Genomic DNA, 24,483 nt, shown 5'->3' with positions numbered 1-24,483 from the left:
ACACACAGAAACACACACACACACACATTACTCTGACTTGTCCAAAACTTCTACCGGTTCCTTTAACTGGTTCCAGGCCTCTTTCAGTTTCTCTAAATGGTTCTGAAGCCCCACAGCTCATGTGAGGGATTCTGAAGCTTCACTTAGCTGGTTTTGAAGTGCTACTGGTTCCTGTAGCTCCATTAAAAAGGTTCCAGCAGTTCTTTAAACTGGTTCTGAGACTACACCATTTTCCTGTAACTGGTCAAGGCCCTTTACCAATTTCTCTAACTGGTTCTGAAGCTCGACCGGATCCTTTGAATGATTCTAAAGCTGTACCAGCTCATCTAAGGGGGTTTAGAGGGTTTACCGACGCCTGTAACTGGCTTCAAACCTCGACCAGTTCCTTTAACTGGTACCTGGAGTTTCATAACGCACCAGTACTCACCATCATCATCAGACACTGCAGAGCTTCCACCACAAAAATACATCTCAGAGCTAAAATGCTAACTTATCAAAAAAAACACGGACATCGTCCCATGAAAAGCTTTCTGGCCTCAGGAGATAGTAAAACCGCACGCTAGCATCCTCTGCTTCAGATGATGCTACTTGTTAGCATCGAACAAAGCTCTGAACACTGACTGACCAGAACTGTCTGGTTTGCAGTCTAACGCTGCTGCTGAGAGGTCTGTCAAGTCAGCCTGTTCTCATGAATAAAGAAACTACAGCCAGAGAGAGGTGACCTCATCAGCACGGCAACCAATCCCAGCGGAGAACACAGTGGCCTATCTCAGTCTGGACAAATCTCACCAGTCCATTGGGAGCCCCCCGGGTGATGTCACTGCACAGATGAGAGAGCAGGGGCGGAGCTAAGCCATGAACCATGACATCAGATCAGTTAGGATGTAGAGGTTTTATTTGATAGGAGTTTTAAGTCACAAGAACACTGAACATAACTGGAGGGGGAATGTGTCGTATACAATATACGATGTCTTTAGTTTATAGCTGATAGCCAAACCTTTAAACCCCGAGCCAACATCCACTGCGACTGACACACAAACAAACAAAAAGTTTAAAACTCAGAATTGATCAGTTATTTGCTGGACTCGAGTATTAAATCCCAGCTATGAAGCCAGTTTGAGGTTCGATATGGTTAAAAGAAGGCCTTCAGTCAGAGCAGCGTTGGAGTGACAACAACTTAAGTGACATCTTCTCTATTTAAAGAAGGTTATTAGATGCATGTGCCAGCTGACAAACACACAACAGCAGTCACTCATGGAAAGAATTTGATTGGAAGTTGAAAATCAGGTGTCCCCACTGTCAACATTTGATTAGAGCTCTGTGTGGAAGGACTGAGGATCAGTCCATATTATCAGTTATTATAACAGTAACATCACCAATCACCACATCAACAGCATCAGCACCACAACACTAAACACAACAAGCAGCTGCGCCCACAAATAATGAGGGAAGCAACGGCTCTCTGATGATTAGTTCATTAACAGATTAAATCCTGTACATTCATCAACAGTTACAGTATTTTCATCATTGATTACAGTCATACATGTGAGTATTTGCTGTTTTTCTCTGTTTTAAATCGATGGAACACTCTTCACTGTTTGTTCTGGATCCTTTGATTCACCAAAATTATTCCTGATAATGAAAATAACTGTAAATCGCAGCTCTTACAGGCAACATCAGAAGAGCTGCTGCTGAATTGTTTGTATTGACCCCCCCCTCAATCAGCTTTGTCTCTGTGTCTGTGTTTTATTACAGTTCAGTTTTGTGTTGCTCTATTTTGGTCTTCTGTTTGGTTCTATTTGATTCAGTTCTAGTCTATTCTAATCTGCTCTAGATCTATTCTGTCGTGTGTTTGGTTCCAGCAGCTGAGCTCAGAAACACAATGAGACTGAAAACACACACACGCACGCACGCACGCACGCACGCACGCACGCACGCACGCACGCACACACACACACACACACACACACACCATAGCTAACTGAAGATGAAAGCCTCCTCCTCCACATGTAGGACAGCAGCATCTCTCTCTCAGGCTCCGGCTACAGTACACATTATACTATATACTACACACTGTGGTACGTTATATAAGATATAAATAATCTGAACTCGTATCATTGAGCTACGATTGTTTCAGAAAGGTCACACACCAACGGTTACACACAAATAAATGTTTCTGTTTGTATATTTGATATCCACTGAGGGTTAGCGTGACACAGCGATGATCCATTTTTAATTAGCAGGCGGTTACAGTGAAAGTGTAAAACACACACATCAACAAAGAGCTGCAGCTGTAACACTTATCGCCTTCAGATCGTGTAAAAACTGTTCTGATGAACACTTTCTTTATTATCTATTAATCTGACAGTTATTCCAATCGATTGATGGATTTATTGTTTCTTCTATGACAGATCAAACAATAGCAAATGTCTTCAAATTACTTTTCCTGTCTGACCAGCACTCTGAAACTCCAAGAAAATACTCAAGAACCTCAAATTGTACTTAAGCACAGTACTTGAGTAAATGTATTTAGTTACTTTCATCACTAAAAACAGTAGCTACACCTCCTGCAGCTTGATTGGTCAGAGCACGGCTCGTTAAGATTCAGGTCCACAGACAGCTGTGTGACCTTTAACAGCAGAGGTCACCTGACCAAAAACACACATTACTAGTGATACACACCCACTCGGCCACATGTCAGAGAAGAATACTGCATTTTTCACGTTGATCTGACAGCTGAAATAACTTCATCGTGCTTCATCAGCTTATGCAACGAGCTTCACGGTTACAGATTCAGTACGACAGCACCTGAAGGAGGTAACCGAGTGAAATTAACTGAGCCTTTCCACCCATTCACTGACCCGGACAGACTGTCATGCTGTTCTTTATAACGATGGAGCAGAAATCCACATGAAGAGGGACCTGCTGCTCCGGCTGGAGGACATGATCATCAGCCTTTTTGGAGAAAGTGGGACTCTTTGTGTCATTATGAAGGTATTTTCTCCGGCAGGCGTAAAGCTGGAGGGGATCATGCATTCGATTGTCTGTGTGTGTGTGTGTGTGTGTGTGTGTGTGTGTGTGTGTGTCAGCAGCTAATCTCACACTACTCGACCCGTCAGCCTGATGTTTTGTCACATTTCTGACCTCTCGCGGCTCCACAGATTCGTTTTTGAAAAGCTGGTTTACTGATCGCTCTGTTTTGCACCCCCACTGCCTGCTGACTCCTCACTCCTCCTAACCGGCCAATAGGGGGCGCAGCAGCCGCTTTAGTTTAAGGTCATTTCCGCTCAGGACAGTCACGCTGTCTTTTGACGGTAAATTGATATTTTACATGGCTGTTGGCGCTGTTAACTACCTGCGCTCCACGGAAAAGATGACGTAGAGCCCCCGTCTACAGACAGACGGGTGGAAAATCCTGGATGAGATGGATCGCCGCTGACAGGAAATGGACACTGATTACTGACTTCACCATTAGACAGTGCAGCTCACAGCGCTGTGTGATGAACTGTCTCTGTGTTACCTGACCTCATTCTGTACTTCCTGTTAAATTCAAAATATTACAAAGAGCTCAATCTCAACCTGCGACGACGACACATCGAACACAAACTCCCTGAAAGAGGTCAAAACTCAATGAGCAGATTGAACATTTTATACTTGTAGTACTTTTAGCAGCAGATTTTGAATGCAGGAAACAAGTTTTTTTACTTTACCTTCAGTCAAGGATCTAAATACTTCACTACCAACAACAACATGTGATCCAGTTTAAGACATCAATAAATAATAAACCAGGGACATGTAGTGGGACTGCAGCTAATGCTTATCTTTTATTACAGATTAATCTGCTGGTCATGTTTTTGGATTCATCCATTAATGGTTCTGTTTCGAAAACATCCAAAATAACATCAACATCTATTTTTAACTGCAGCTCAAACTTCTGACGTCTGTCTAACCGACAGCTGAAATCTGACGTTCAGTTTATTATCGTAAACGACTCAGAAAGGCAGAAAACATTCACATTTCAGAAGCTGGAAAATTAATCAAAAAACTAATCTATATTATAATAATAATGCTTATTTATATATAGTTATATATTTTACCATTTTATTATTTATTGTATATATTGTACTACATTATACTACTATGCTACGCTATACAAATATATGTGTATATATGTGCATATGAATATATTTATACATGTTTATCATATTGTTATATTAAAACAGAAAGTGTACTTAATGATATTATATATTCTGCTAGACTTTCTGACTGTGCTGCTCCTGATCACACACTATGTCACACACTTAGATTTTCTCTTTTATTGTTCTTTTATAGTTTATCCTTTTATATTTTTGCTTCACATGCTTTTAATTATCCATTTTTTATTGTTCTCTATTTATTTGTATTTATTTTTGTCCTTGTGCTGCTGTAACACCCCATTTTCCCCTCTATGATTATCTTATCTTATCTTATCTTACATTGTGATGCTGCTTGTAAATAACAGTCTCAACAGTTCATCCGTGAAGCTTTTCAGTGTTTCAAAGGAGAACCAACAAATGAAGAACAAACACCTGAAGCTTCAAAGTGCCGCCGACTTTCAGAGAGAAATCACATCCTGAACACTCTCTAACCGTCTGTGTCCTCCTTTCTCCTCTATTCTCGCTCTCCCCTGTTAATACACACCATGAATATTACATTCAGGAAAATAAGATGCAACGCTATCTCGCACGCTGCCTCTCTCTCCTGCTCACACTCACTCTGAAGGTCTCTCGTCCGAAGCAACCTGCAGCGATCGACTGAATGAATCCATCTGGAGATCATTTTCAACGACACACACATACACAGAAACACACACACGTACACACACACCACACATGCACACACACACACATGCACACACTCACACACACACACACAGCTGGCTGTGGTCATACACAACCAGCTCTCTCTCTTTTCAATGTCAGCAGTTTACACCAAATGACGCTCAGCCAGCCACACACACACACACACACACACGTATGTTACACATGCAAACATGCTTATCCCTCCATCATGCACACACACACACACACACAGGCTCTCTCTCTCTCTTTCATAGTGTTTCTCTATGTCTCTCTACCTTTATTCACCCTGCGCAGGATCTGGCAGCGACATTTAAACGACACGGCGATCATGGTGAAGCCGAGCCGAGCGTCGCCTCCCCCCCAGCGCCATGCAGATGCAGCCGCCACAAACTACACCTCCTACTCCTCCTCTTCTTCCTCCTCCTCCTCCTCCTCTATGAGCGACTGAGTGACAGACGAGCTCCTCAAACAGAAACCATCACGGAGACGCTTCCTTCGGCTCGGCAAACGAGAGAGAGGGAGCGCTGCAGATGTGAAGCTCCTCCATAAAATGAGGCAGCGGAGGAGGAGGAGGGAGAGAGGCAGGAAGGGGGGAGGGGGGGAGGCAGAGCCTGCGCAGATGGGAGGATGAAGAGGAGCAGGAGGAGGGGGGATGATGGAGGGATGATGGAGACTCAGAAAGAGGAGGGAGGCTGCTGTATCCCTCAGCTCCCTCAGTGCAGCTGGATGGATGGAGGGATGAAGGAAACAAGCACGAGAGGGAAGGAAGTGGAGATAAATGGAAGGATAATTTAATTTATAGAGATACAAAGATGAATGTAAGGAATAAATGGCGGTAAAAATGGAGGAATTCAGGAATGGAAGAGTAAAGAAAGAGAGTAAGGAAATAAGAAGGAAGGGAGAAGGATGGAGAGATGGAATGATTAAAGAAAGGAAATAAATACGAATGGAAGACAATAAAAGGAAAATGAGAGGAGAAAGGATGGAGGGAATGAAGGAAAGAATCAAAGGAAGGGAGAAAGGACAGAGGGAATGAAGGAAAGAATCAAAGGAAGGGAGAAAGGATGGAGAAAATGAAGGAAAGAATCAAAGGAAGCGAGAAAGGATGGAGGGAATGAAGGAAAGAATCAAAGGAAGCGAGAAAGGATGGAGGGAATGAAGGAAAGAATCAAAGGAAGAAAAGGAGGGAGGGAAAGTACAACACAAAAAAAGAAGAAAGTGGGAAAGGACAGATGGAAGGAGTGAATAAAGGAAGGGAAGAACCACGAATGGAAGAAGGAATAATGGAAGGAATGAAGGAAAGAGGCAAAGGAAAGAAGGAAGTAAAGACGGGAAAAAGGATCATATGAAGGTCGTAAAGAAGGAAGTCACATCCCATAATAGGTTTCTCTGGAAACCGAAACAATACTCAAGTACTGCTGCCTTAAAAACAGGACAGTACATGTGCCACTAGAGTACTGGTATACTTTAAGAAGGAGTAGTATTTAAAAGATGCAGTATCACACTTCCACACATGAGTATGGGTCAAACTCCAGAAACACTGAATCCTACATTTCCCATGATGCATCATTCAAACTCACTTCCTGTCAATATTTGTGTGGCTTCAAAGGTCAATTATTGCCAAAATGTTTTAACGACTGCTTCACTGGTTTGATGAGTACTGAGGGTACTAAAACATCAACAGATAAAACGTCAAACTCTGCACAGGAGTAAGTGTAAAAATATTTTTTTAGTATTTGGCTGAACTCACACAGTCTTAATTCTCTTGGTTGTTTCAACAGCAAGTACAACTATACTGTGAACGAGTATATGATTGAGATGAAATCATTCTGTTACACAGAGTACTACTACACTTTGAATGAATACCAGGCTAATGAATAAGTGTGTGAGTACTAGTAGTGGTAGTAGGACTTTTATTATTTATATTTTCTACTGTTTTGTTGCCAGGATTGTGTGTGAATCAATAACAAAACAGCTGCTCCGCTCTCTGTGATGTCATTGGCTTACACTGGAGGAGGGCGTGTCCTGGTCCAGCAGGTAGTGAAGTGGTCAGACATGTGGGTCAGTGTTCCAGCAGCAGATTACACAGGATTAGTGTCAGGGTGTGTGTGTGTGTGTGTGTGTGTGTGTGTGTGTGTGTGTGTGTATTAAAGATATTAACAGTGATATTACCATAACTGCAGCCAAATGCAGGTCAACACGCTGCAGTCACATTAAACACATCTCTCTCTGTCTCTCTCTCTCTCTCTCTCTCTGTCTGTCTCTGTCAGTGTCTCTCGACCTCTCTTCACTGTCGACTCTATCAAACTGATGATAATGTGCTGTTATATAACTGAGGTTTGGTCCTCGGTGTGTCTGTGTTCACTGATCTGAACTGAGGTGTTCTGGTTTGTTCTGATCTGTGCTGCCCCCTGCTGTTCACACAGGTGACTGGCTGCACTCTGAGCCTATCATGCCCCCTGCTGGAGACAGCATGCCAGCACAGCATGAAAACAGGACAGCAGAAAACTGTATTTATGTCTGAGTACTGCTAGATGTATTTTAAACTACCCTTAGTATTAAAACTGTTAGTCTATCCATTAAAATACTTTGAAAACATCAAGTTTAGATGTGAATGAATGAAATGCTATATTTACTCACATGAAATTTCTTGAAAGTTTCCTTACTAACTACTAAAACTAGCACTACTGCTACTGATGCTATTGCTGATACTGCTAATACTAAAACTACTACCACTAGTACTACTTCTAAAACACAAACATGATGAGGCTGAAGAGAGGCCTCAGTAGAGTGCAGGTGTGTCTGCAACAGAGGAAGGTGAAATATCTGAGGCAACAGATGCTGAAGCTCTCACTACACTGCTAACACAACTGCCAGATGGAACCGGTGGAGATCTGCAAAGTTTTAAATAAGATGCATAGAACAGTGTAATGGTACTGTAACCGAGCCTCCTGGGTTCCCATAACTGAGTAAGATAAGATCAACTTTTTGAATCCCCAGCTGGGGAAATTTGGTGTTAAAGGCAGCATCAATAAAAATAGGAAAAAGCAAAGGTAATGGAAAATAAAAATACAAAATAATAAGTTGACTATGTATATGTACATTTTATACAAAGGACTATAGAAAATATATTGCCAATGGAAAGTACTTGAGAAATATTGAAAAAGAATGGCACCGGGATTGAAACATATGTTACGTTATGGACAAATTAAGTATTTGCTCTATTGCACAGTAGATAAATAAATACATAAATAAATAAATAAGTGTGTGTGTGTGTGTGTCTCACAGTGAATACAAAAATATATATGCATAGTGTAGTATTTAAGGAAAAAGGCATGTAATATTGCACAGGTCACAGCATGACAGCATGTATGAGGTAGAAGGATGTTGAACAGTGTGTGTGTGTGTGTGTGTGTGTGTGTGTGTGTGTGTGTGTGTGTGTGTGTGTGAACACAGTGCAAAACTCAACAAGGAACAACAAACTTCTCAATGTAAACATGATCTATTTAGAACATTTTGTTGTTCATTTAGCAGACTGTGTTGTAACAAATAAACAGAGCTGAATCTCCCTCAGTCGTCTCATGACTCCCTTCTCGTCATGAAGGAGGCAAAAACATTTAAAAAACATCATTCCTCTCTTTTCGGCTTAACGTTAGTGGTTCTTAACATATTTGGTCTGGAATTTAGCTGCATGCACAAGATGAGAACATCTTGATGTTTTCAGCCAAATGTGGCCTGCAACAGACTAGGTAGGCCCTGTTCTTAGCCTAGCTAAGCCTAGCCTAAATGTGAATACAGCAGCCAGTCATGTAACACTGAGCAGTCACTTAAATAAACTGTTTTTTTCAGAAACTGTATCACTGCAACCAGCAGAGGTCCTGGAGCATCCAGTCATGAATGTGCACATAAAACATTCAGCTGACGGGTCCAGTAGTCTGAGATCATCTGCATACAGATACACAAACACATGCATGAAAACAGCAGCTGCAAATAGTACTATCAGTACTACTACTGCTACTGCTCATACCACAGAACAACAAACTAACATTATTTCTAAAACTAAAACATCATCAAAAAACATCAGCAACTGCTGCCTGAAAAAAACTACTACTACTAGTAGAAGTACTACTATGACTCATGCTTCTTCTAAAACATCACATGACGTTAAAATACTACTATTATCACTGTTGCTCGTACTAGTATGACTACTCCTGGTAGTACTGCCAGAGTACTATTACAAATAAAAACCATGGTGAAAAAATGAGGCTTCACAACAACCAGTTTCACCCTAACCTGGTGTGATGTCACATCCTGTCTGAGCAGGGTCTGAACCTGGAGCTGTACTGATCTCAGAACATCAGGGGTTCAAAGTCCAAACCACCAACGCTCTCATACCAGCAACATCTTAACTCAAACCAGAACCAGATAAACCAGAACCAGATAAACCAGAACCAGATAAACCAGAACCAGGCCAAATCATGTAGAATAAGAGAAATTAGAACCAGCTAAAAGCAGCAAGAACAAGACAATCAGAACCCACAAAAACCTCGTAGACCCAGAGCCCCTCACTCTGTAACGATGCGATTTTCTATGATTTTATATTTCATTTGAAGTATTCATGGAAGTTGCAAAGACACACAGCATGTCACATCCAGCTACCTGGAGAAGAAAACACAAGTTCTGTCGTACAGCAGACAGAGTACTTTGTTCTGGAAGTACTTTTTAAACGCGGCCTCGTACTTTAATGTGATGATGCTACGTGAGAGGCAGACTGCAGCAAAGCTTCAGTCACTACATATCAAAACATGAACACGAGTCGATGTGAAGTTCCACAGCAACATCACAACATTACATTTACAGGAAGAAAACTACTACATACTTCTACTAGTACTTCTACTAGTACTTCTACTGCTTCCTGTTTACTGTCACAGAGGTCGAACAGTCGTCCTGACAGTGTGCACATCCAATAATACAGTATCATGAGCTGATGAAGCCCATCCTACCGCTGTCAGATCAACCAGCCCCCCAACACACACACACACACACGGCTGCAGCTGTTACCATGGAAACAAGCTGATGAATAATTGAGGGAAGAGAGCGGCCCTGCACCGTACAAAGGGTGATTTTGAGAGATGAAAGAAGTGTTCACACACACAAACACGCACACACACACACACACACACACACACACACTACAGGTTATCATCACAGCCTCCAGCATTTTCAAAATAACCAAATCAGAGTTTAACACTGACTGTGTGTGTGTGTGTGTGTGTGTGTGTGTGTGTGTGTGTGTGTGCGTGCATGTCAACACCCACCGCCCAAAGTTAAACACGTGGGTTTGAGTCACCATGACATCTCCTTATGTAAGTGTACACACATACACACACACAGACATGCACGCACACACACACACACACACACACACACACACACACTGAGAGTGCTAATAACACTGTTCCAGAGAAGACGAGGAGATGAGGGATGTGTAAACCTTTAATTAGTGCTAACAGTCACAGTCAGACCGACAAGTTTCCGTGTGTGTGAGGACCAGATGGGACCGACCGACAGCACTGTAATCAACGAACCAAGAACACCTCAAATCATCCCGCCCGCTGTTCTTAGACCCGGCTGCTCTCTGAGACGCCTCAGCTTCAGAAACATAAACCTGTATTTCTGTCAAACCTCTTTTAAAGCACATGAAAAGACTCAAACGACGACCGTCCGACTTCCTGTCTGCGTCTCTCAGCTCCGAGCTCACTGGTTCCTCCCGAGGACGGAGGTCTTTAAAAGCGTCCCACAGACAGTTTCAGTCTTAATAAAGACTTTCCTCAAACAGCCGCTCACCGTAGTGTTTAATCAAACAAACAGGAAGAAACATAAATATGAATCACTTCATGCTTTGGCCTGTAATATGGCAGAAAACTGTTAAAAAATGCTCACATTTTAAAGATGGTGGAAGCAGAGAACGTTCCATCCTCACTGAAAAAGGACAGCTCGTCTTGCTGTTTCAGGCGTAGCTGACAGCGTTCACGTTATTCTTCAGGTATGAGAATGCAGTCGGAGGTTTCAGACATCCTGTTACGAGCTGAAGTGAAGTCTTTGTGTTTTTGTACTGTGTTGTGAATGCCACTGATTAAATTCAGCACTACTAAGCAGACTAAGTGGGAACCGGTGATGTTGAAGAGGTATCACCACGGGAACAGTGTCAGTCCAGACTGATGACGACTTGATGCCATGAAATGATCATACAAACATCAGTGCATGCAGCACTAATTCATCCATAAAGGTTTGTGAGCCTTTACTGTCGGACGTAAGCGTGAATTTTGACCTGTTGATGGCGCTAGATGAGCAGTCAGGGGGTCGCCACAGTCCTGAGCTGTCATCATGTTCCTGTCACAGATGTCTGTATTAAATTTCACGGCAATCCATCGGCTACACGTGAAGCTGTGTCACTCAGAACCAAAGTGTTGGACCGACTCGTGGACTGACATCACTGTTTCAAGAGCCAATCGGCTCGTGTGCTGGAGACACTTTGGTTGGACTGTGAGGGCTCTGTCACCCCTGCATCAGTCTCACAGTATCATTTAGTTCCACTGAAGCCAATACAACTCCTCCCAGCAACAAACCCAGATTATCTACGGTACGGTTCGTCAGAGCGGTGACATCACATCCTGTGCAGAGGAGATAATTAGTGTTTCCAGTCTGCTTTTGAGCAGCGTTCATGTTGGAGCACATCTGATGAAATCTGACACTCCAGCAGGTAGGACCATAAAAAACAGAAACCCCGTCCCCAAGTCGAAGGCCAGACGACCTGAGAGGGCCGACAGCCTCGTGTTAGACAGACAGGTCAGAGAGGCTCTGTGGGGCAGAGCATGCAGAGCTGTATGGACAGGAAGTCATATTCTGTAATCAGCTCTTATCGCTGTGGCGTTTCCCTGACATACAGAGAATTCTTGTCCCAGCCAAGCATCAAGCCAGAAACTAATCACTGCTTCCTTCAAATGTTTCCACAGAAACCTGTTTCATGTTATTCTGCTAACGAATGATCACACGAGCAAACAGGACGGAGAACGTGACATCTTGAATGCCGCTCTGGGTCCATCAGCGTCCCTGTGAGGCCATCTCTACGGCAGGGCTGAACTCTTTTGTTTTGGAGGAATTAGCGCAGAAAAAAAGGAATCAGTTGTTCTTTAATTTAGGAGAACTAATTAAACATCACGTCCAAATAATGAGGGGAAAGTGCTCTGAATCCCGAGACGCCCGCGCATTAATTAAGGTGAACTTGTGCGGAGTTGCGCTCTACTTTTCCTCTGCGGCCGAGTGTTCATTCTGCCTGAAGAGAACTCAGCCGCCTCCAGACCAACACCAATCGAATCACAGCGAACGGAGAAGTGGGAAACGTGTGGGATTGAATGCCAGCAGAGCCGAGAAGAGTCTGACACATTCACACATGGCGACTATTAAAAAACAGGTAGGTGTGGTGTCTGGTTTACGACGGGGCTGTCGATGGCGGCCAGAAACAGATGAAGTAAAGATGTTGTTCTCCAACAACATATTTTGTTCTCTTTACTTCATTAATTTACTTCCCAGACTCAGAAGCAGGATTCAGTAAAAACCACAAACAAAATGCTAAATGCAGCTTCTTGTTGTCCTCTTTAAACGCCGACATGTCGAACGCAGGACCGGTTATGCAAATGACGTCTTTATTTAAAGCATTAATTAGCAATTTTTCTATGTCAACAAGCCGCACACAGCACATGACTGCTGTGAGCCGCGCTGGTCTGAACTCTGCAGAACAGTCAACATCATTTCGCCTCATTTATGTGCAGATTTATGCATCATAATGTTTCTCCATGTAATGAGATCATCGAGCGTACAGAGAGGATACGGCAGCCCGGCGGAGAGGCAGATGTCTGCCTATGAAGGGTGTAGAGCCGCCCACAGGTGAGATACAGGTGACGTCACTGATGGAGGCGTGGCCAGAAGCTCCAAAATGACACCTTTAACCTGTGACCTGACTTAAAAACACACTGAGCGATGTGGTCAAGGTGCCCAAATCTCCACCAGATCACATTTCATGTCCTGAACTGCAGCTCGGTTCATTTTCAGATCATCAATAAGATGCTGGAAGGTTCCTATGACAGCATCAGAGAGCGCTGTGAGGAGACAGAGCGAACACGGCGCTGCCTCTTCCAGCTGGGAAACACCTGATTCACTTGATCTGGAGGTCAAACTGATAGCGAGTGCACCTCAAACATGGCTAATAATCCCTCATTAACCAATATCCCTGTCAGTACAGCTTTACCAAAGGCAGTCTGCACTCTAACTTCAACAGTCATGGTTTTCTCTTCCAGATAAGCTCGTCTCAGCTGTTGGTTAATTTCCAACCCGTCTCATCGACGGACTGGAATTATTTCTGATAACTTTCTTCTCTCTGTTTCCAGGTGTTGCACCGTTCTATAATGCTGTGAGTATCCAATTTGATACATGCATTACCATATGGTAAAAACTTTGCTCAAAACGATACGAACGAAAAAACATATTTGCAAATATTTTTTTATTTAAAAAAATTGTTAAAGGGCCAAATAAAGTCTTCAAATTCAAAAAAATAGAATTTTCTGTCCATTATTTCTTGGGTCAGGCATTATAGGGTTAAATGTTGTATGAAGGCTTTAGTTCCTCCAGAGGGAGCTGTGTGACGTCTGATCAATGTCCTCAAGTGATGTCACATGAGTCAGCATCCGTTATGCTACGTATATAACACAACCTCTGAATCTCTGACTAAACCTTCAGTGTTCGAGCTGCATTGTGGGTAATGTAGGAGCAGATTAAAGACAATATCTGATTCTGCTACGTTCATTTTAATCCATCCATCATTAGTCCAACAGTGTCAACACTAACCCAGTGGAGCATCTTCCTTTAAGATAAACAACCAGGTAACAACCAGGTAACAACCAGGTAACAACCAGGTTACAACCAGGTTACACAGGCCGAAGCTCCGTCGACGCCCGACCGAAAAGACAAACACAGGACGAAAATCAACTGAGCAAGTCTGAGGAGAGTGAGTGTGTGTGTGTGTGTGTGTCTGGGTTAGCCAGTCAACCAACCTTAAATTGCCTTCATATAGAATCACACGCTGTGTTAAACACACACACACACACACACACACACACACACTCACTGCTAGCTAGCTGGTAGCTGCAAGAAATGTCTCCTGGCAGCTCTGCTACACACTCACTCTTCACATAGAAACAATAAAGTTCAGTGACAGTTAATATCACCTAAACACACACACACAAACACACACACACACACACGCACACAAACACACACACACACACACACACACACACACACTGTTTTAAATAAATAATGTGAAATTTGTACAAACAAGGGTTCACAAAGGTGTCGGATTCATAATATTTGTGGATTTTTGACACTTTCCTCACAGCAAAACAGCCAAATTTTTTGCACAAATATTGAGAGAACTGCAGCTAATCTGCTGCTCCGGTTCATTGAGAGACATCTGAGGCAACGATGACGGATACCAAAGCGAATCCTTTATCATCCGCTCGCAGCTGGGAGCGTTCACAAACACTTTAATCAGCGTAAACAGTTTAGCGGACGGCGAGTTCAAGTCCTGCAGGAGATTTCTCCGGAGGGACAGATGGAGACGGGTGAGCTGTGAAGCAGAGTTCATCCACAAAAACTAAAATATTTCTGAAGCTCACTTTCACTCAGGAGGCATCTGAGGGTAAATTCAGCTGAGAATGAAACAAGCAGCGAAGGTGTTTACACGTTTAGCTGCGAGGAATGAGTCAAAAATACACACAGAGATGCTAAACAATACAAATCAGCACTTTCCCAGCAGCACGTGAACACACAGTCAGAAAATCAGACTCAATCAGATCTGTGTTATCTGTGTTAAAGTGTCTCTGGGTTAAATTCTCCTCCTCAGTCGGTGGCTGCTTGGCTTCAAACTAAACTCTCACTGAGCGATCCACGTTAGAGACATTCTTTGTGTTAGTTGATTCATCAGGCAGAAAAATAATCAATTAACGTTTTCTAAGCACAAACACAAAGACGTCACCTTGGACGCATCGACCACACAATCAATCACTCAAGAAAATAATGGCGTTACCAATCAATAAACGCAGTAATCATCACATGCAGACTTATTTAGGTGCAAAGCATTTATTTTTATTGTTGTGTACTATTAAAAGTTTTACGTTTTCCTTTTGATTTTTGACTAAAGTCATTTTATTTTGTCATTTCTTCAGCTATTATGGTTCATCAGGTGATGCAGTGTGTGTAGAATGAAGCATCAATATAATTTCTGACTCTCTAAAATATAAATGTGAAAATAAATCAGCTGATATGGATGTTGTGATTTAGGTGTTTTCTTGGAGAAGCGTATCCCGGTTCAGGCAGACCACCACCACCAGCACAAACAAGTCAAAGCTACAAGACCTAACATGTTGAGAAGTTAACCACAACTCCCACTGAGCGCTGTGGAAACAAACATCTGATCTGACAGTGTGGCTAACAGCAGGGTGAGGTTAAGGCCGACCTCGGTTTGGCAGCCATATTGCAGAGTTTTGTGCCTGACTGCATCAACACAACAAAATCTGGACGGAGACTTTTCCACAGCGGGAGGAAATGCTGGTAGCTTTTAGTGCAAAACTGAGAGAAATGTCACCTAATGGCCAAAACTTAAACGACTCCATAGTTCGCTTTAATTAATCTGGATCATCCTGGTGGGAGAGGGGTGAAAGATGCAATCGGACCCTGGTTCTCCTGTCAGCTCTCTAATGTCATCTGTCTAATAAAGGGAAAAAACCCAAAATACATAAAAAATATGAAAGGTCCTGGAAGAAACTCAAAGCAAACGTACAGACTGTTTCCACTTGTACAGACGTTTGAGTCTCTGACAGTCAGGAAGGAGAACAAACCTTCCTGAAAACCCCACAAACCCCCCCACAACACAAACTGTCTAAACAAGCATGGACGAGTGTGCAGAAAGGACAAAAACTTTGGAAAAGGGTTCAGAGCTTGGTGAGACCCTGGATGGAGAGGCGTGCCGGACTGGACCAGAGCTGACTGACACGAAGCTAACTGCAGGTAAAGCTGTTTACTGACAGGTGAACAGGTACGTCTCCTTTGGGCGACACAAAGAGTCGATGATGTCAGTCACAAATATCAAACATGTTTTAAAAATCTCTTTGAGAACAACTGGCAGCAGCTGGAGCTGAAGGCTTCAGGTTCGACTGATCAAACACTGCATGACGTATCTATGATTTATCTGCTGACTGTCGACACCAACACCCAGACTGGAACAGACCCGGTCCAGTCAGTCTCAACAGTCCTAACGTGTGTCCACGGTACGATTTCAACTCGAAGTGAGCTTTCAGGTGCGATCATCGAATGAAAAGCAGGATCAGTGATTCTCCCTGCATGTCGGAGTCAGAGGTGACGGAGAAACAGAACTGGAAAACCCTCCTGCTTCCCTGAAGGCATCGCGGTGTGGCAACACTTTGCCTTCCTGTAAGTTATGTCAACAACAAACTACAGTTTGTAGGCTCTGCTGCACATACACACTGCTGCACATACACACTGCCGCACATACACACTGCCGCACATACACACTGCCGCACATACACTCTGCTGCACATACACACTGCCGCACATACACTCTGCTGCACATACACACTGCTGCACATACACTCTGCCGCACATACACACTGCCGCACATACACTCTGCTGCACATACACTCTGCTGCACATACACACTGCTGCACATACACTCTGCCGCACATACACACTGCCGCACATACACTCTGCTGCACATACACTCTGCCGCACATACACACTGCTGCACATACACTCTGCCGCACATACACACTGCTGCACATACACTCTGCTGCACATACACACTGCTGCACATACACTCTACTGCACATACACACTGCTGCACATACACTCTGCTGCACATACACACTGCTGCACATACACTCTGCTGCACATACACACTGCTGCACATACACTCTACTGCACATACACTCTTTTTCCCTGAAGCTTCAAGGTGCCCTGTTGAGTTTTCTTGTAAACGAACTAAAGTTGTGTTTCCATTCTGTTTGTTATTATCGGGTGTTTCCTTGAGCTCCAACAATCCTGTCGAGTATATTTTCCTTCCTCATAATATAAGTGCAAGCCAGTTTTTTTTAAATATCTGAAAACAGTTTGTTAGCATGCATGTTTGCTAGCTAGCAGTCTTCTTCATCACCACTTGGTTGATACACCGCTACATTTACTGGTGTATTACCGCCACCGACTGTCCATTAGTGGAATAACATGGAGCTGAAAGCACGACTGTATGTTGTGTTGCACTCATTCTTGTGTTTGCTCACACCTGCACGATAGAAACAAAACGGGGACCCACTTGTACAAACAGCTTTATAGCATCACTGGTGGTCAGATGCTCACGGGCTGCCTTTAATAAGCCTAAGTTTTGTTAACACAACATAATTTCCTCTGACGTTAGCAGAGGTGCTCTTTTGTTCAGGTAAGGTCAGACAGGAAACCCTGATCTGGGTCACAATGAGATTATTCATGTTTAGTATTAATTAAAGGTCATATTTGCTTTTTAATTAAAGCTGATGGCGCCTGTGGCAAAAGGCTTGTTCACACAGCTGCATTTGTGATTTAATTAATACAAACATGAAAAATATGAATCTTCTCAGTGAGCAACAATCGATCAGTTTGTGTTGCTGTTATGAGACGTCATGCACTCATGCGTCTCATTCAGTACTGTTCAGTTTTTGACACTCGGCATCACAAACACGTTTTTTTTTTATGCAAAAAATATACTGACACCTGAGACACAGAAAGAACCTGGAACATGACTAGAACAATCAAAACCTCAATCTATGACAGAACTAAATGAATGAAGTGGACAGACAGAATCTACAGCAACAATCAGACCAGTGTGTGTGTGTGTGCATGTGTGTTCCCCACATTGTCAACATTCCTTTCCACAGTCAACACTTCCTCCCTTGTTATTACCCACAAACCACCTGGCCCCCGTCACCTGGATACCTGTCTGTGTGTCTGTGTGTGTATATGTGTGTGCGTGTGTGCTGTAACTGAGCAGTGCTTCGCTAACGACCTTCATCTATAATACAAGACCTTACACACACACACATACACACACACACACACACACACACACACACACACACACACACACACACACACAGTCAAGGCTACTTCAAGTGCCATAATCTGTTGATAAGCTCCTCACTCGCTCTTCCAGCAAGACAATAAAACAAAGCCCTCTGTCTGTCTGTCTGTCTGTCTGTCTGTCTCTATGGGACTCACTCAGTAGGTGTGTGTTGTACTTGCTGGTGTAGTAGTAAACGTCTTCGTAGCCTTCCTGGTAATCGTCATCCGCCCGGTACCTCCTCCCTCGCCTCCTCCTGCCCAGCAGGCGCAGCAGGGCCAGGAACCGCTCCATCACCACCACCACCACCAGCACCCCAGGTCCGAACTGGGCCGGGCCGAGCTGGGCCAGGCTAAGCTATGAGCTTACAGCAAGGCTAATAACGACGAGAGCTAACGGAAAGCGTTATTCCACAGAGAGAGAGAGGGTGAGATCAGGTTTCCTCTTCGCCTGCTCGCTTCTGCACACACACACACACACACACACACACACTTCTGGATGTCACACACACATGCATGCACACACACACATTAGCTAGCTTGTAACACACACACATACACACACACACACTCAGTCACTCACATGCTCTTTGTATTCACAGCTCTATCTGCAGCCTCCTCTCCTCCTCTGTTCCTGTCTTCTTTCGGCTGTTGGTGCATCTAGCCGGGCTCAGCCAATCACAGGGCTCGCAGCTCACACACACACACACACACATACGCACACACACACACTCACTTGCTCACTCGCTTCTCTCGCCCTCTAACACACCACTCCTCCATCTCAGCACTCCATTGTGTGTGAATGTGTGTGTGCACGCTGTAAATGTGCACTTGAAGAGTCAGCAGAGAGAGGAGACGAGCTTTGTTTCCTTCATTAGCTCCTTCCATCCTTTGTTGCATCCTAGCCTCCATTTTTCCTTACTTCCTTTGTTCTACTACATCCTTTGTTGTTTACTTCTATCCTTCCTTCTTTTCTCTATCCATATTTTCTGTTGTTTCCTTCCTACCATCCTCGTCTCCTTCTCCTCCTCCTCCTTGTTCACACACACTTCATTCCTGGGAGGGGGAAGGGAACTCTTCAGGCGTGTGTGTGTGTGTGTGTGTGTGTGTGTGTGTGTGTGTGTGTGTGTGTGTGTGAATTCCGGGGAGTGGTCTGTAATTGAACACTGGGAGGAGGGAAGGAAACAAGGAAAGGAAACAAGGTGAGAAGTGGAGAAGTGAGGAGGATGAAGTGAAAGGAGAGCAAAGGAAACAGGGAGAGGAAGATGAAATAAAATGTGAGGGATGGAGGAAAGGGGGATAAAAGGAGAGGAAACAAGGAGAGGAGAAAAAAGATTAGGAGGATGGTAGGAGAGGAGAGGAGAGGAGAGGAGAGGAGAGGAGAGGAGAGGAGACAAGGAAATAAGGATGAAAGGGACAGAGAGTAAACAAAGCTAGGAAATGAGAAAAACTAGGAGGTTCTGCTCCCTCTCGTCCTGCTCCTCCATCCTCCAGGCTGTGACCTGGAGGAGGGAGGAGCAGGAGTCACAGGTGCATCCTGAGCTGAGGTTTAAAGCAGACAGACAGCAGACTAACAGTCAGACTCAGTTTAGTGATCAGTCAGTTTACTGTGTTACCTACCAGCAGCCGACAGCACCAACAGGAACCCAAACATTTAAAATATATTCACAAAATAAAAGCCTCATCTCACCTTGCTGCAGTGGTGCACAGGTGTAGCACTGTGCGACATCACAGCCAACAACACATCGGTGGGTCTTCACTGCCGGATATTAAGTTCGTCTTTCATTAACACAAAGCGATCAGACAACGTGGCCATCCGTCACATCTCATCATCAGTCTGATGGTCAGCTTCACTGAAGGGTCAGGGGCCTCGTTCAGGTTTTGTTTCGGCGTTTCCGGACTGTGTCCAGACAGATTTTAAAAGGTCTGCACAGCAAGAAAGCATAGCGGGACACAACAACATTGAATCCTGAGTGGCTGAAGTGCATCAGAGCGGCTGAGCAGAATCAATGTGTACGCCGAGTTCTGCACCACCGCTTGACAGCGCCATTGTCTGGAGGGCGAGATGATGAATCTCCGTTTCTTACGCTTTCACGTTGGAAAGCCACGTCGCCAGCGTTCAAAGTTAATGACGCCTACATCGTTACCGCGGCAACCCCCGCAGATAGACTGCTGCATGTGCACAGATCCCATCTGACCTGAAAATAACAGCACTGAGAGTCCGTCTTAAAGATCTGACTGATCTGAAACAAAGCCGTAATATCTCAGGTGAGGTGGGCCCCTCCACTACGACTCTGTGTGTGTACAACACGAAGTATGAATGAATGAATCATAAAAACACGTCTGCAACTCTGTCCACTTTCTCTTCATTAAGGATTTTCTTCTTCTTTTCCGCTCCAAGTGTATCTTGGCTCATTAAGGGATAATTAGGTCCAAATATTTGTCCTGTGCAGCTGCACAGTTATCAGCACTATAAAACAGCCCGAGGCTGGAAAATATCAGACTTCCTGCGCCTGCAAACTGATTTTATTTGACTGTTGGATTTCTTTCAGTCAGTCTGTAATTGTTATCAGCGCAGCAGTGATTCTGGTGGTTTTCTTGCATCATGAGTAGTTGCTGCAGTCAGCAAAGATGTCCGTCCTCACCCCTCTGATGTGCATTAGGCAAATGAAAAGCACCTGAAGAGGAGAGGAGGTTCTGATAAACTATGTGAGCTGGGTTACTCTGACGGAAACCAGGAGACTGAGGAATGTAAACACCTGATCCAGGTTTATCTGTGTCTGCTGTCTACAGAGGAGGGTCTGCTACTCAAATCACATAATATTACGGTAAACAAGCTGCAGTACGTTCTGGTGGCAGTGACACCCTGATAAAGGTTAGAGAGGAGGATGTCACTCAGATGGAAGATAAAGGGCTAAATGTCTGATGTGGGACCCCTTCAACAGCGTCCAGACTGTGACCCATGATTCCAGTAAACCCTTTCTATAGTGAAACTCACGCTCAACCCGTGCCCACATGTGCACAAAGACCAGACAGGACTCTGAAATGTCTTCCAGCGGGGAACTAACAGACGAGACTTTTCTTGTTCTTGAGAAGCTGCAACATTTATGAGCTGACACCCTGAAACCTGTTCTGAACATTTACTGCCAGACTGACAACCTGCTGACCTTTTCCTCACATTCACTGTCACCTTTCTGCTGCTCGCTCAACCACACACACACACACACGCACACACACACACACACACACACAGACACACACGCACACACACACAGACACACACATTACACACTGAGCTACGCTACAACAACAACATCACGACGGTGGACGTCGAACGTTTCGTGTTCTTTCTTCTCAGTGTGTGATTGTTTATTACAACAAGGAGAAGAGCTCTGTTGGAGAAAAGGCTGCAGGCAGCAAGACAAAAGACAGAGAGCGCTCTGATTCTCTCTGACCAATCGAGGGGCTGCAGTGGTTCTACCTCTTTAACTTCAGTGTCAGTGTGTTACGTAGCTCCACAGTGGGGGCGAAAGAAAAACGTGAAGGAATGGAGTGGTTCGATCCTTCCACAACTTTTGACAACTGAAACGTGAAAATAACTGTTCTATCGTGAAAACAAACAGAACTGAACTGAAGCTTGGCGGTAACTTGGCTCTAACAGGAACCTTTTGAGTACAACGAATGGTGCCATGAAGAAGAAGCTAGCTGTACACAACAAAGATGGCGGCAGCTGCGGCCTCCAAGTGTTTAGCTTCTGCTGCTACTGGGGGATCCCGAGGCTTTCCCAGGCCAGAGGGCAAGATAATCCCTCCTGGGTCCACCTCAGGGTCTCCTCACTCAGTCCAGAAGACCCTCACAAGGAGTTCTTCAGGAGACTTCCGGCTCAGATGCTGAACTACTCGGCTGAGGGTTTTCTCTTCGCCCTGGTCACCTGGTTCATTAGGGGCTGGACAGAGTATTAAACTGTGCTGAAGTGAGGGACGCCGTCCAGTCTGACTCACTGGATGTGATCTGCTGAGATAAGCTCATCTCACTGGGTGATTACTGCATCCTCCTTCTTCCCACAGAACCTTCTGGTCTCAGTTTCAGTGAGAGACGACAACAAGCTACGTGCTAATAATGGAGAGCAGCGGGGGCTTGTTCTTTAATACTTCCAGCCACTTCCATCATCATGTTTATCTTTTGATCTGATTCAACATGTTCTGAACTGTGTGCTGTGTTTTTACTGAGCAGACCTCATCACAGACATGTTCTCTTTGCCTTCCACTGATCCCACCTCTACACTCACTGTGCTGATCTGAATGGAGATGCTCCAATACCAACACGTGTTCTTAAAATCCTCTAATGACAGCGACTAAGAAACTAGTCCTGCAACGATTGGTTGATTAACTGATTGGACGAAAACTGATCAGCATTTTGATAATCCATTAATTGTTTTACTAAATTTTCATCAAAAATATCAAATATTTGCAGATTCCAGCTTCTCCTGTTGAAGGCCTGATGCCTGTTTTTGTCATATATGACAATAAATGTAATATATTTTAGTTTATGGTAAGTGGGTCAAACACAACAAGCTGTTTCAGGACATCACTTTGAGGTTTGGGAAGCTATTGAGGCATTTTTCACAACTTCTCAACAAATTGATTAATTAAGAAAATAATTGGCAGATGAATCAATAACGAAAATCCTCTTTAGTCGGACACTTAAAGCAGGGCTGCGACATGAACAGAAGAATCAGCCTGTGAATGAAGTTACCAAACACATTATTGCATAATAACTTCTCACTTGTGAAATGTTTCTCCCTGCTGCTGGGTTTGGTTTTTGGAAAAGAATCAACCAAAGGCAAAACCCAAACCAGCTCACTAATAAAAAGACAGACAGCCACAAGCCAAACGTTCTTCATCAGCGTTTCAGCACAATGTAACAATCAGCAGCAGGAAGCTCAGCCGCTTCAGCCCCACTCACACTTCTGATGGTTTCAGAGATCTCAGCGATGCAGGAAACGACATCAGGGTTCAGATCTTTGTGCTGAGCTGACGGAGATCACACCTGTGTTCTCTTTCTACGTCTTCATAAGAACCGAGACGTAAACCAGCTGTTGATACGGAGCCTCTGGATTATAGACAGACTGTAACAACGTTATTCTACCTTTGGCTGTTTGACCGACGCTATACGACACATACTACATGAACAATGAGAGAGCCCAAAGTCTGAGCTCCTGACGCTGAGGGATACAGCCTGGAAAAAGAAAACTTTGGCAAAGCTTTAGAACCTACATACCCAGATCCAGATCCAGATCCTTTATTATTGAGTATGTGCAGATTCTGATCCTTATAGCAGCAGAGGAAATGCAGCGCTGATGAAATATGCATCCGCCGCTCTTAAATAACAGCTCCGACGCACTGACGTTGGCAAACCTTATTTTTCATGAGCTACTTAAGCCAAATATCAAAGGTCCGTGCTCAAACTATATAGGTCAAAAACTTGAATTATTGATTTGATATGAATGAAAATTTAACCGGGAGAACGTGACACCTGCCGTCAGAGAAGAGACGAGACGTCTCACTCTGTCGGAGCTACAGAAACACTCACACGCGCTGTAACAGTGGTGTTACAGGTGAATGTGTTGTGCACTGCTACTCTTTGCTAATGAGCAAGAGAGAGTTCAAGTAAACAACACGTCCGTACTTCATTGGGTTTACTTTGGTCCATGCAGAACCTTTAAAATATGCCTGTGCAGCAGGATGTCTGCTGGAAGAGATCATTTGGTCGTGTAACTCTTTTATTCAGTGCCAATAATAATAATAAGCCTCTTCCCTTTTCTAATTGAGTCTAATTTAGTTTAATCTCTTCTGATTTAAATGGATGGCTGCTGCAAAGAAGCCACAAACTGTAAAGTGGGGGGGCTTTACACACATCCTGAACCTGCAGCTCAGAAGATCTTTACAATCAGTTTCAAGGTGGACGCCGAAGATCAGAGCCACCGATTCAGTGTGTGACCACATGTGTGCTCCTGAGAGATGCTGCGGAATAATGAGCAGAAAAGAGTTTCTGCACAACGCTATGATGTCACAGAGAGGCTGACCTTTGACCTGTTGGGTATAAAATGTCATAATTTCAACCTGAGACGTTTGTGCGCTCCTGAGACGACACGTTCACGAGAATCGGACAGACAAACAGCCTGAAAACATAACGCCTGCAGCCACAGCTGTTGTAGGGGTGGAGGCATAAAAAGTTCAATAAAAACATTACCAGGCACTAACAGTATGTCCCTGGTTGGAGTCCAGCTGGGACCTTTGTTGCACGTCCTGATCTCTGTTGAGATATCTAATAAACTGAGAGTAGAGATGAGGGGAATCAAGACTCTATTCGAGGAATACAAACTCATGCTGAGCTCCGTTAACTGCTGACCCAACCAACA

At 44.0% G+C, this 24,483-nt stretch overlaps 1 protein-coding gene across 1 annotated transcript in view; it reads right to left on the bottom strand.

The window, feature by feature from the left end:
- grip1 (glutamate receptor interacting protein 1) overlaps positions 1-18,357 on the bottom strand; it is a 45,557-nt gene extending 27,200 nt beyond the window's left edge. The window contains exon 1 of the mRNA XM_041963997.1: positions 18,222-18,357. Coding sequence (XP_041819931.1) covers positions 18,222-18,357 — 136 coding nt within the window. The remainder of the gene's footprint in view (positions 1-18,221) is intronic.
- Positions 18,358-24,483: the final 6,126 nt, after the last annotated feature.

This window comes from Chelmon rostratus, chromosome 22 (genome assembly GCF_017976325.1).
Source record: "Chelmon rostratus isolate fCheRos1 chromosome 22, fCheRos1.pri, whole genome shotgun sequence".
Lineage (NCBI taxonomy): Eukaryota > Metazoa > Chordata > Actinopteri > Chaetodontiformes > Chaetodontidae > Chelmon > Chelmon rostratus.
Note: the sequence above shows the minus strand (reverse complement) of the source record. Positions and strands in the feature narration are given on the sequence as shown.